Here is a 13,541-nt window from a genome sequence, read left to right on the forward strand (position 1 = left end):
ATAGTGACAAAATGGACAGGACGTTTTGGTGCAAAATCTCTAATTTCTAAACCTAACTTTCATAGTTTAACTGTTTTTGGCGAAGACATGGTGATAATTGAATTAAAAAACGTTCATGTACATTTTACAAAGCCTATCTATATTGGATTCAGTATACTTGACTTAGCTAAGACATTCATCTATGATTTCCATTATAATTATGTAAAGAAAAATTTTGATAATGAGGCCTCAAAATTAATGTATACAGATACTGATAGTCTCATTTATCATTTTACAGTACCTAATATCTACGAAATTATTAAACGCGACATTCATAAATTTGATACATCTGATTATTCTCCAAATAATGTATACAATATCCCATTAAAAAATAAAAAAGTAATAGGTCTTATGAAAGATGAAAATAATGGTAAAATTATGGAGGAATTCATAGGATTAAGAGCTAAGCTTTATACATATAGAAAATATAAAGATAATAGAGTTGAAAAAAGAGCCAAAGGGGTTAAAGGTTCAACTTTAAGAAGGATTGAGTTTGATGATTTTAAAAAATGCCTTTTAGAACATTGTAACGTTGTAGAAAAAGAATGGCTAATCAAAAGTGATAAACATGTTGTTAAGACAGTTTTACAACAAAAATTAGCATTAAGTTGGAATGATGATAAAAGACGTCTACTTGAGAATTCGACAGATACCCTACCATGGGGGTATATGGAAGTAGATAAAAATAATGTATAATCATTAATATTAATACTCATAAATTAAGAAAATTTGTAAAAATAATAAATTAAAAAAATTTGTAAAATAATAAAAAATGAATTTGTAATAATAATTATAATAATAATAAATAATACATTTATATTGAAAAAGGATTTTTATTTATTTATTCATTAAAGTACATCGCATATAAAAATTATCTTAAAAAAAATGAAGTTTTTTCATAAATCTGATTCGTCTACCCAGCTATTATGTGAGCTATCAAATCCTAACCACTTTACAAAATATTTACCCCCACGCCTTTTTACTATTTTTTCTACAAGGTAGACATCAGGGTATTTGACTTTACTAAGCTCTTCGTTGTAAAATCCACCTTCGATAGATTGGTTTTGATAATCAATAAGCTTATACGTTGTTGGATTAGTATTTTGCACGCTTTTTATTGTGAATATTTCTGTAGTCCAGTTTGGTGTATAACCTTTTTCGAAAACGTGCTTGTATTTGTTTATTCGCACTTTATCGCCAACTTTAAACTTGCTTTTCTTTTTATTCAACGGTTGATTGATTTGAAGGGGTTTGTAAATCTTCTTGAATAGTTCTTTTTCATTTTCAACTGTTACATCAATGGGCTTCATTTTGATCGTTCGATGTTTGGTATTGTTGTAAGTATCAACCAAATTTCTGAGCATATCAATCCATCGGTAACTACCTTGAGCTGTGAATCCTTGCCACATTTTATTTTTTAGAGTTCGATTGAAACGTTCACATATGGATGCTTTTAGGTTACTAAATGTTGAGTACAAATGAATTTTGTGACTTTTCATGAGATCTTTAAATTCTTTATTGTAGAACTCCTTGCCTTGGTCAACGTGAAGATTTTTAGGATGTCGACCTTGTTGTAATACAGACTTCATAGCATTTCTGACGTCACCAGCCTTTTTGCTTTTAATAGGAACTGCCCAAGCATACTTTGAGAATATGTCTATAACTGTCAGTAGATATTTAAATCCACTATTTACAGAACTATATGGTATCATTTCCACTAAATCAGCTTGCCAAGTTTCATCAAGTCCTCGAATGTCAACATGACGACGAGTATAATTTTTTCGTGCTGGTTTGTGAAGCTCTTGAGCTATGACTTTCTTCTTATTTTCCATGTTTTTCAAGTTTAGATACTCTACGTTCAAAATCAGCTAATATTCCACCATTACGTATTACAGATCTCGTAAGCGTTGATATACGATTCGATTGCTGTTGACTATATAGAATCAGATCACTAAGACTCCCTTCTAATGCACTCACTTTGGTTTTCAATTCAACAATGAGGTCTGGATGAGTTTTGTATTTATCATCCATATGGTTTATTGCAGCTTTCATAGCATTATATGTGACTGCATCACTTTCATTCTTAGGTTCAGCAACATTACATAACCTCTTTTGGTCTAAGTCGAACTGTCCATCATTTGTTAACTTGAAACCTTTTCCAGGTGGTCCAACACCACTACTGCAGCCTTTAAATTGTGTCTGATTCGATTGGGAAGATACACGTCCAAATATATCGATACCCATTTTGATGATCTTCTCTACTTGAATGTTATTTTATAAATGATGAATTATTGCTAATGTCTCTCTTAATAAATAATTTCAGCTTCACGCAGCTCTTCAATAATTGAAATTATCTCATTTGAATGACTAGAGTTGCCAGCTGTTTGAGATGCCATCAACAGACGAAGGCGATCTACGAGTTCATTAGGATCATCCCAATAAATATAATCCATATATTTTCGTTTCTTTGAAACAGTCATAAAGTTCGGTAGTCCTTTACCTTTTTTCATTGGTGATCCAACAAATTCAGCGATATATTTATTGTATTTGGCACTCTTTTCAACGTAAAGACTTCTTTCGGGTTCATAATTTTTTCTATGAGTATTCGTTGAAACAATGAGTTTATGGTACTCATCTAAATCACTTGTCGTAATAGAATTTTCATTCGGATCACTTTTAAATAACAATTCTATAAGTCCCGGAGATAAAACATGATTTTGATCATTCACTGAAATTATATTATCTCTAAATTGAACAGGTGAATTACCAAAAAATAATTGATTATTTTTTTTACGAATACCGAATCTTGTATCCAAACCTTTAGGATTTTTTTTATTCAACATCTCAATATATTTAGATATAGAGTTGTGATATTTCAGTGGTGTGCTTGTAGAGGTTGGAGGGTGAGATATAATGGTTTCATCCAAGTTGTTGCTACTAGTACTGTTCACATTTAAATCATTATAAGTATTCTGACCATGATGTATGCCACTATTATCATTAATAGTTTGATAGTCACTATGTTCACGTTTTTTCAGAAAAAAATTTTGCACTGATTCTTCTTCTTTTTTAATTTCATGTTTCAAAGCCTTAGAATTTTCAACTAATGCCCTCAACGGTGTCACTATAGGTTTAAACATTTCATTTGCAGTTTGTTCCGAAGTGTCTTTATCAACTTTTAATATTTTATGCTTTTGTCTTATGGCATCACTAATTTTGGATATTTGTAGCAGCCTATCTTTCTGCTGAGAAATATTTCTACACTCCATGTTTGCACACTTGAATGTTCTTTATGACTGTGTCAATTTGTATAGGGATGATTAATTTATACTTATAAAACAGTCAAAACCTTTTCTATAACGTCCATTATTCAATTCACTATCCTTATCAATAACAACAAATTCGTATTTATTATCACTTTTCTTATCATTCCAGCATGCTGAACATAATTCTTTAAATTCATTGTATGGCATATCTGTATTCACATGATCATCATATATGTGCTTCAAATTCATTTCATCTTGACGAAAAAGTACAAGAAAATTGGCATTGTCACGTATCAGATGTTTTGGTATACGTGTATAGGTTTGACAGAGATAAAAGCTATCAACATTTTTGTGTCGCCCCATACAAAAATATGCTCTGACATGATCTTGCTTCTCACAAGCTACATCATCGAATATCATGAGAGAATTCGGTTGTGCGTCATCCGGATTTACAACTGATTCATGATCATTAAATGGGAAGTATCCAACTCCTTCAATAGGCTGTAGTGCTGACTCTAAGAATTTATATTTAGGCTGATTCAGTGATTTAGAGTATACATAAATGTTCTCAAATCTCAAACCATTAGGATGAGTAATCAGTGCAAGAAGTGCATTCGTTTTCCCACAATTTGATGGTCCACAAAGAACTGCTCGAACAGTATTTGGTAGCAGTGCACCATGACGTTTTTGAATTTTTTTATCATCACCTTGAATAACTTGGTCAAAATTGATCACAGGTAATTTAGCTGTCTGTTTTTCAAACTTCATCTTTCATTATTTTCAGAGAAACTGATTATCAAGTTGATCGGATGGTGGATAAACGATAACTCAACAATTCACCTATAAATACTGAGTATTTATAACACTGCGATTAGTCGTGAATCTACAATGACGAAGAGCACACGTTTAAATAAAACTAAGCCCAAGCAAGGCAGAGGTTTTGTCAACGGTATTATAAATAAGCTACCAATTGAATTACACGTGCCAGGATATCAATATTGTGGGCCCGGTACAAAATTAGTAAAAAGATTAGCTCGTGGTGATCCGGGGATAAATCCTCTAGACAGAGCTTGTAAAGCTCACGATATTGCTTATTCTAAAAATCCTGACAATATGGCGGCACGTCATGCAGCCGATAAAGAACTTGCTGAAAAAGCTTTACAACGTCTTCATGCAAAAGATGCTAGTCTTGGTGAAAAAGCTGTGGCTTGGGGGGTCAATAAAACTATGAGAGTGAAGAGAAGTTTTGGTATGGGCCTGAAAAAGATGGCTACAGTTAAAAAGAAGTTGAAAATAAAGAGTAGGAAGTCTAAAAGAAATAGTAAAAAGAAGAAGAAGAAGATAGTAAAGAAAGGAAAAAAACGACTCGTTCCTATTCGGCATATTATAAGTTCCGCTAAAAAAGCTATGCGTAAAAGTACTGAACCAATAAGGTCTGCATTAGACGGTGCACGCGAAGCTGTAAAAATAGCTGGTGGGAAAAAGAATATTCGGGTACCTCGCCATATGTTAGATGTACCTCTAATATCTAAATCTCGTAGGATACCAGTACCAGCATCAATACCACAAAATAATGGTGAAAAAATATCAAAAGTTGGTGGAATATTACCACTTTTGATACCATTATTCGCTGGCTTAAGCGCTACTGGCGCATTAGCTGGGGGCGCTGCTGGTATCGCTAAAGCTGTAATTGCTGCTAAGGATGCTAAGCGTGAATTAGAGGAATCCAAGCGACATAATTCAACAATGGAAGCTATAGCTCTGGGCAAAGGATTATACTTGTCACCACATAAATCTGGGATGGGACTATATTTAGGTTCTCCTCCTCCAAAAAACATGTAACGCTACCTCATCGAGCTCTGACCAATTTTGATTTGATCAAATATGCAAAGGATTTAAAGATTGCATATTTCCGAGGTGTTTTCATGAGAAATGATTTACCAAAATCTGGTCCATGGAAAAAGGAATCAGCAATCATAAATCTAGATGATAAAAATGGTGGTGGAACTCATTGGGTTGCATACAAGAAAAATGGTGATGATGTCATTTATTTTGACAGTTTTGGTAACCTCCAACCACCAGAAGAACTCATGAAATATCTCGATGTTGGTAGCGTAAAATATAATCATCAGAAATATCAAGATTATGATACCGTCATATGTGGACATTTGTGTCTAAAATTCCTCAATAATGAACTATAAATGGGTGTGTGGTTTGATTGATATGCTTAGTCATCGCTGATTCGTTGACGTTAACACTATCTGGAGCTACATCCACATTGGAAGCTCAATATTTTCCACCAATTGAATTATCGCCTGGAAAAAGTTATGTCTTGGGTCTTGTGGAATTGTTAACATTCAATTCTATACCTAATATTGATGAGGGTTGTAATAAGTTCTATTTATCCAGCATAAATGGGAAGGAAGCGGATAAGGTTATAACAATACCTACTGGAAGTTATGAACTTCGCGATATTGAAAAATATTTAATAAAGGAATTACCTGAGAGTGTAGAACTGAGCATCAAAGCAAATAACAATGAATTACATAGTGAAATCAACTGTAATCAAATTGTAAATTTTGAACCGAAAGATTCAATCGCATCATTATTGGGATTCGGAAATCGCCGACTTGCACCAAAGCTTCTCCACAAATCTGATTTACCAATAAAAATCCTCAAAATTAATGCATTGCGAGTTGAGTGCAATATTACTACTGGTGCATATATGAATAACCGGAAAGTACATACAATTCATGAGTTTTTTCCAAGTGTTGCACCAGGATATAAGATCATCGAAGTACCATCCCACATCATTTATTTACCAGTCGCCGTACAGTCAATACACAATCTGCAGCTACGAATTGTAGATCAAGACGGGGAGTTGGTGAATTTTCGTAGAGAAACGATAACAAAAAGATTGCATATTAAATCAGTCAAATAATGGGGATTGTCTTTGATAAAAAAATTGGTGGCAGTTATAAAAGTGAAGCATCATGCCGAGAGCCCATCAGTCGTCGTGTCCCTGTCAGGGTGCTAACATCTCAGAACGCCCAATTTCTCAAAAGCCTGGGATTAAAATTACGTGGAAAATCGGTAAAATAAGAAAAATCAATTTGTGCTGTATTATACTACCATGGCGGAAATCTTGAACATCCAAAAACCAATAATCTTCGATGAATCAATTTCTCACTATGAGGTTCATTCACATCAACCTTATGCTTCAACAACATTTAATAATAGTGATGAAATAAGAATCAGTATTCAACATCAGGATTTATGCATTCTACCGAGTAAGAGTGCCTTACACATTTGTGGAAGATTTACGAAAGAAGATGGCACTGCTGTTAGTGAAACTATGGAGTTGGTTAACATGGCCATTTGTCACATGTTTGAAGAAATACGCTACGAATTGAACGCCATTGAAATTGATAGATGTAAGAATGTTGGAATTACAAGTCTTATGAAGAATTATATATCTTTAACCCCCGGGCAGGCTAATTTAATGGAAAACGCTGGGTGGTTACAAACTGATGATAAATTGACTAATGGCGACGGATATTTTGATATTTCTATACCGCTGAGTTTATTACTTGGATTCGCTGAAGATTATAATCGAATTATTATGAATGCTAAGCATGAGTTAATTCTCATCAGATCAAACACTGATATTAATGCATATCTACATACACCTGCTGCTGCTAGAGAGGCTGCTGAAAAAGTTAAAACAGTTCTCAATAAAGTTGAATGGAATGTACCATACATTACAATGTCGGATAAGCAGAAGATTCAAGCACTAAGTTTCATCTCAAATGATCCAGCTATTCCATTGAGCTATCGTACATGGCAATTATATGTGTTATGTCCGCCGCTTAATTTTTAATTATTTATCCGGGATTACTCCCTTTGGTAGCGATAGTAATTTTTGGACAAGCGGGTTGGAGGGTGCGGACAACAATAAAGAATACGAGGAAGAAATTATCTTCCTATAATTTATTATTTATAGTGGATCTTTTCGAAAATTAAGAACCCAAACGTCTTCAAAGAGACTGGTGCTCTTGTTTAAGCCAAAAGTATTTTATGATGATAGAAAAATAGTTCTTTCACCTACCTTTCGATGTCAATTCTTCTAGTGCGGCAGCTATTATCCCTCCAGAACTAAACAGCTCACTCGGCCTTCCTGTAAGGTTGGTAGAATGGGTGCGGCTGGGTTGATAGGATGATATCTTATGTACTACTTTCGAATGAAAATCGAACGGCTTGAGTGATGAACTTGATCTTTTATTATATTTTAATTTACAACGTTTTAACAGAACGTCACTTGTTCACTCTAGTTTTTCACAACTTTTATATAATTTGTATTATAAGATTATTTATCTTATCGGATATTTTAAACAGATTTTTATTTATTAATGCGTCCTTTTTCACACCCAAAAGGGGTTTTATGCGCAGAAACTCGGCACAAAGTGAGATCACAAATTCACGTGATTTGTGTCACAATTCACTCGAACCGGATAGATCTTCGAGATCTTTCAATTGCAATTAAGAACTATACTCTACACGATAGTCGACTATCAGCCGAGTATCTAACTCAATTGGCAATTTAATTTATTAATAATGCCCGTAAATGAATAAATTAATATCCTACACGAACTTAATCAGCCGGATACCTAGATCGATTTACGGTATAATTGATTTGAATTTTTGTAAATGAATAAATTAATATCCTACACGAAATTAATCAGCCGGATACCTAGATCGATTTACAATTTATTTAAAGTGAATTTGGAAAACCGTAACTGTTAAAATAATATCCTACACGAAATTAATCAGCCGGATACCTAAATCAGCGACGATTACTTATTGCCACGTCGGAAGATTTCTGCAATAAGATTACGGGCTATCGACGCCGTTTACGCGGACCAAGAAGTTAAAAATGAACTGAAGGCCCTGAGCCATGGTGCTCAGGCTTTTTATAAACTTTGCTTTGACAATTGATGGGGAATTTTTAATTATCGTCATTGGTGGAAAGTGACGACAGTTTATTATTTATTCGTTAAACTTATTGCAGGTGTCTTCCCACTATTCTTTGCCGCATAAAAAGGTGAAAAAGCTGACGCTGCGTTGTCGCGCGCTTTTCAAAGAGGAGCTCAGGAATAATTATTTTAAATAATTATTAACATAAAAAAAAAAATTATTTGGACATAACAATCCCCCGGAAAGTAAGAGTGTTGCAAAACTCTCTTGCTTTCCTAAACATATGTCCCCTCTTTCGAAAAGCTCGCGATAACGCTTACAAATTTATTTAAGAAGAAACTTACAGCTAAATATATGAAAGTATTTAAAATATAGAAGATTACATCTGAGGTTCCCAATATTTATGGTGTATACGTTGTAATGCACGTATATATATGTTCATTAGTACAGATTTATAAAGTTTTTTTTTCTAAAATCTACGATTTCCATCACCAAATATAATAATTATTCCTAAATATAAAGATTACATATAAAATTGTATCTATATGATGCATTCCCCATATAGTTGTAAATGTATGTATATAGGTGACCTTGAGAAATATAAGGTTTGTCTAAATACTGAAATAAGCTGGGGAGAATAGTTCGCGATTGACTGCAAATCTGCATCGAGCCGACATCTGGCGATGTTTAATTGCGAGTTCATCTTGCCGCGTCTGCACAAGCGAATTTGATCTCCGGCTACCGTCTTATCTCGGTACGCATTCCAATTGCCTCTCGGTGTATTCAGTGCGATACAAACCGTTAATCAAGACGCTCGCGTTAAATTGAGAAAGAAAAGCAAAAAAAAGGAAAAGAAGAACGAAAATGTACCCCACTGAAGGGCATTACATGGGGTTTTCCACGTGGTTGCAGTGGGTCATCCACCGTGGTGGTTCGAGGGTAAGTGTGAATTTATTTATTAGTAGTTTGTATGTAAATAACGGAGTGTTAGTAATTTTTCCTCTTTTTTTTTTTTTTCAGACGATCCTGACCTTGGGGGTGATGGTAGGGGGTTTGGTCGGGTACATAAACCCGACCAACGCCATCGAAATAATCGATAATGTATTTTTGTTGGCTGCAGGGCATCTACCTCCGGAGCTCATAGAGGCCCGGTGGTTCTACGAGGGTGCCCTGCAGACAACCGGGCATTTTGAGGTGGTTATGGCGCCGAACCACGAGCAGATCGAGATTCTCTCGGTCTGCCTCATGGAGACGGCAGAAGGCCTCCTGAGGTAAGTGTTTTTTTTTTTGTTTTTTTTTTTTTTCTTTTGGAGTTTTTGTTTAGTAATATTTTTTTTTTTTTTATTTTTTTTTCAGAGATTGGACGCGGGCTTTAATGGAGCTGGATAATTAGAAAAATTCGGTTTTCGAGTACATATATAAAATTTGTCTTATTATTATAAAAATATGTGAAAAAGGAAAAGTTTTAATATTTGAAGCTATCTTCAATGAAATAACAATAAAAAAAAAACATAACAATAATTATAATTTTTTTCCTATTTTTATTTCAACCCCCCCCCCTTCCTCGCCCCCCCCCCCCCCCCTTTTTTTTTTTTTTTTTTTTTTAAAAGAAAATCAGTAGGTGAGTTTATTAATTAAGTTATCAATATAAGTTAGTTTAATTAATTCAGGTTAAGTCGTTTATTATTTTATTTATTTTAGTTTTAATAAAACTTAGTTTAGTTATTATTATTAGATTTAATTTATAGGATGGTCGTGTAGGAGCGAGTGAGCGCGATAGATTTAGTCGGGACGTGGGAGGGAGAGAGCACTTTGCGCTACCGTGAGCGACAGCTGTCGCTAATCGGTCTCTTCTTTGCCCGCGTTCGCAACTCTCGCGACGGTGTGACATCAATGAGATGCTAAGTATCGACCGCTGAATTGATCTTAGATTTACCGGTAAGTGTCTCCATCTTACAGTCACCGAAGGGACTATTCTCTAAACCACCTTATTTCATGTATAAATCAATGCTATGTTTTATATCGTAAATAATTTTGAATAATTGATGGCTTTTTAATGATAATGTTGAAGAATTAAACCTGAAAATTAAGAATGAAGGTCACTTATATAAATAGCATGCATGTGGAATGATTTTTAGAGATTATTCTCAGTATACCCATAAGTATTTCGGTGATATTTTATGGAAAAATTTTTTTTTTCTTTGAGAATTCTTTTCGTTGCTTTTGCATATATCGCTTGATTTTATTCGCGGTCAGTTTTTAATTTGCTGATTTCGCAAGGCCACGGTTACTATTGTTTTTGTTGTTTTTTTTTTGTAAGGTAAGAAAGGATGATTTTAAACATTTTTCCTTACATCGAGTAGTTCTTAAAGCTAGTGGACGCTCGTTACAGTTGAGGGGTAAGTCGGTATAAAAACCCATTTTCAATTTAAAATTAAGGAGTTTGATAACTCCAAAAAAAAATTATTTATATATTGAAACTCGTAATTTCAGAATTTACTGAAAATGTGTTTTATTCGTCAAACTATCGAGATTGCTGATCCGGAAATGGATCTTTTACCAGTTTTACTGGATGAAATTTTGATGGAGGTGCGAGCCCGTTGGTACCTAGATTCGGATCCAATCTTTTTGTTCGTTTCTCATCAATATGAGGTTGACTGGATCCATTCAATAGCACCACCCTTGCCCCCAATAGGAGCGGATGGTCGCGCTCTTACCTTACTAGAGGTATTTTTATATACTCATATTTTTCTTTATATAAGGAGGCATTCTTTAAAAGTGATAATTTTTGACCATTTTAGTATGTCGTGATCAACTTACATTGGTATTTTACGGACGATGTTCTAATTGGTAACAGCTATTTAATGGAAGTCTTGAGATATATCCGTCGCATTCGAGGATGCAGAAATGATTTGCGTCTGTTAAATTCTACTCTGAAAGACTCTAGTATCGCCTGGCTTTTCAAAAGGCGCTAATGTTTTGAATTTGACAAAATAAATTGCGAACGAATTTAGAAAAATGTATAGCGTTTTATTTGTTTAGTCTTTAAAAATCATTCTCATTGTTTTAGTCTTAAGTTAAGTTTGCGTGACTTCGACAACCGTTCTCACGGTTAGCGCGTCTTGTTACTGCTGACGACGCGTTTATGCGTTAAGTCGGGCATTCAGTCATCTGATTTGTAACTAGTACAATGTGTAAGTCTTTCGGTCAGAAGTATAACCTTGGGGATCCCATTTATTATTTTATAAGATCTTATTCCGAATTTATTTATATTCGGAGGATTTTTGAAATTTGGGCCCCCAACATTCATACTTGTGAGTGTTATAATGTTTGTGGTGTGCGTAATAATTTGCTACACGTAAGTGTTGAGGTGAAAAGTCTAGTTGATCGTGATTTTAATGTCATTTAAAATGTCGGTTTGTTTGTCTAGTATTATTTGAGTCGGGTTTCTCTGCCGGACTGCCCATCCCGTTTAAAGCGTGAGCTTTTTCTGGCATGGAGCAAGCATCTTTGGAGGGAAAAGGACGAGGATTTGGATGATTGGATGGAGGATTGGAAATCCATTTCCTGGCTCTTTAGGGAGGATGGAGAAGACGAGCCGGAAGAAGAGGAATTCGAGATGGAGGAAGAAAATGGGGCAATTCAGCCATCACCAGCGTTCGCTGGGTAACCGAAATGATGTTACTACTTGCAAGTCAAGTTCAGCTGTCGGTTTTCTTTTATTAATAAAAGGAAAATCAGCTTAAAGATCGTGCGTTCCTTCTTTTTAACCCAAAAATTCACACATTCTTTAAAATAACCGTATACAACTCGGATATGGTTAAATATGCGAGTGTATACGTAAGGAAAACTTGGTTTTTCCTTTTTCTTTTTGAATTTAAAGTTTCACCCCCCTTTTTTTTTTGTTTCCCCCTTTTTTTTTTTATTACGGCGCAATTATCTAATTCGCCAGGTAAGTGTTCTTAGTTTATTATGGAACATATGACTAATCTGAGGTGAGTAACATTCTGAAGTTGGTCTTGAAAGAAAAGTTTCTATCTATTTACTGCTTCCATTGTCTTGTTATAGGTGGTGGAAAAGGAGTATTTTAAGGAGTTCTCCAGGATTTATTTTTAAAGGAGAATTTGGCGGAGAATTGATGTCCTATGAGAAAATTTGTCAAGGCTGTGGTGATATTTGTCAGCGGCTGTCGTCTGCGTTTGGATTCGCGCATGCGCTATGAAAGGTAAACGTTTAAATAATTTGCTTTAATTTCAAAGGTAATTTCGCGGTTTTTAACAGGAATTTACCAATTATCCTGTTTCCTCGAATGTTCAGGTGATTTTAAATTTCTTTAATAGTTTAAATGTAAAAATCTATTATTAAATTTACTCTTTTTCTTTCAAAATTTATCATAAAATTTAAGTCTAGTCTAGTAATATGTCTCTTAATTAAAATTTTTTCTCTTTTTTTAAAGTAAGGTGGTGGTAAAATAGGAATCTTCTTCGAAGATAACCATAGATATGTTTAACTGAATACAAAAATTTGTAGATGTTTTCAAAAATGGCCCCGAAAATTACTTCGGGGTCAGTTCCTAAATAATTAGAAGAAGATTGCTATTTTTACCACGCGAAAAATTTTTTTTTTTGTTTGATTATACATTTCTCTTATCTTATTTAGGTTGATTATATTGGTGCATTGAAGTCGGAGAGACGGAGACCTCTGGATGTACGAGTTGGAGTTGTTCGCCGATTTGCGGAGAATGAGACATGAGTTGGTGTCGACGGATGATCTTGGAGTTCGATGACCTCTGGTTGGTCCTTAATTTGGACTGCCTTTGGTTTGAGATCGGAGGTACGTTTGGTTTCTGTTATTGTCTTATGAAGTACCTCGACTGGCTGCTTGTTTTTCTTGTAGGTGAAGCAGCGCCTCTTGCCTGAGCAGATACAACACTTGAGGAAAACTGGTACGATGAGAATGACACACAAGATGACAAGGATAGACATATTTCCCGCTGTCATCGTTCGTTGTATCTCGTCCTCCTGATGATGCAGCGATATGTCAGACATCCGGTTTTCTGTTTCTTCTAGTCCTGCTCCCCAGGGTTGAAATTTATCGATTGTGTTTAACGGGTCGATGTTCTTTTTGAAGAGAAACCCTGAGACTTTGGGCTCAGCTGTTAAATTTGTTGACAGTGTTTCCAAGGTTAAATTTAACTTCGGCAGCGTGATATTCAGCTGGGTGATTTCCTCATCTATACTTTTGATTAAGTATTTTCCGTTT

The 13,541-nt window shown here is 34.7% G+C and overlaps 1 protein-coding gene across 1 annotated transcript; it reads right to left on the minus strand.

Annotated features, from left to right (window-relative positions):
- Nucleotides 1–935: 935 nt before the first annotated feature.
- LOC130676941 (uncharacterized) lies at nucleotides 936–2,283 on the minus strand. The gene is made up of 2 exons (XM_057483451.1): nucleotides 1,956–2,283; nucleotides 936–1,891 (listed from the first exon to the last, which is right to left on the minus strand). The coding sequence occupies exons 1-2, from the start codon at nucleotides 2,281–2,283 to the stop codon at nucleotides 936–938; spliced, it is 1,284 nt and encodes a 427-aa protein (XP_057339434.1).
- Nucleotides 2,284–13,541: the final 11,258 nt, after the last annotated feature.

This window comes from Microplitis mediator, chromosome 11, assembly GCF_029852145.1.
Source record: "Microplitis mediator isolate UGA2020A chromosome 11, iyMicMedi2.1, whole genome shotgun sequence".
Classification (NCBI taxonomy): Eukaryota; Metazoa; Arthropoda; class Insecta; order Hymenoptera; family Braconidae; genus Microplitis; species Microplitis mediator.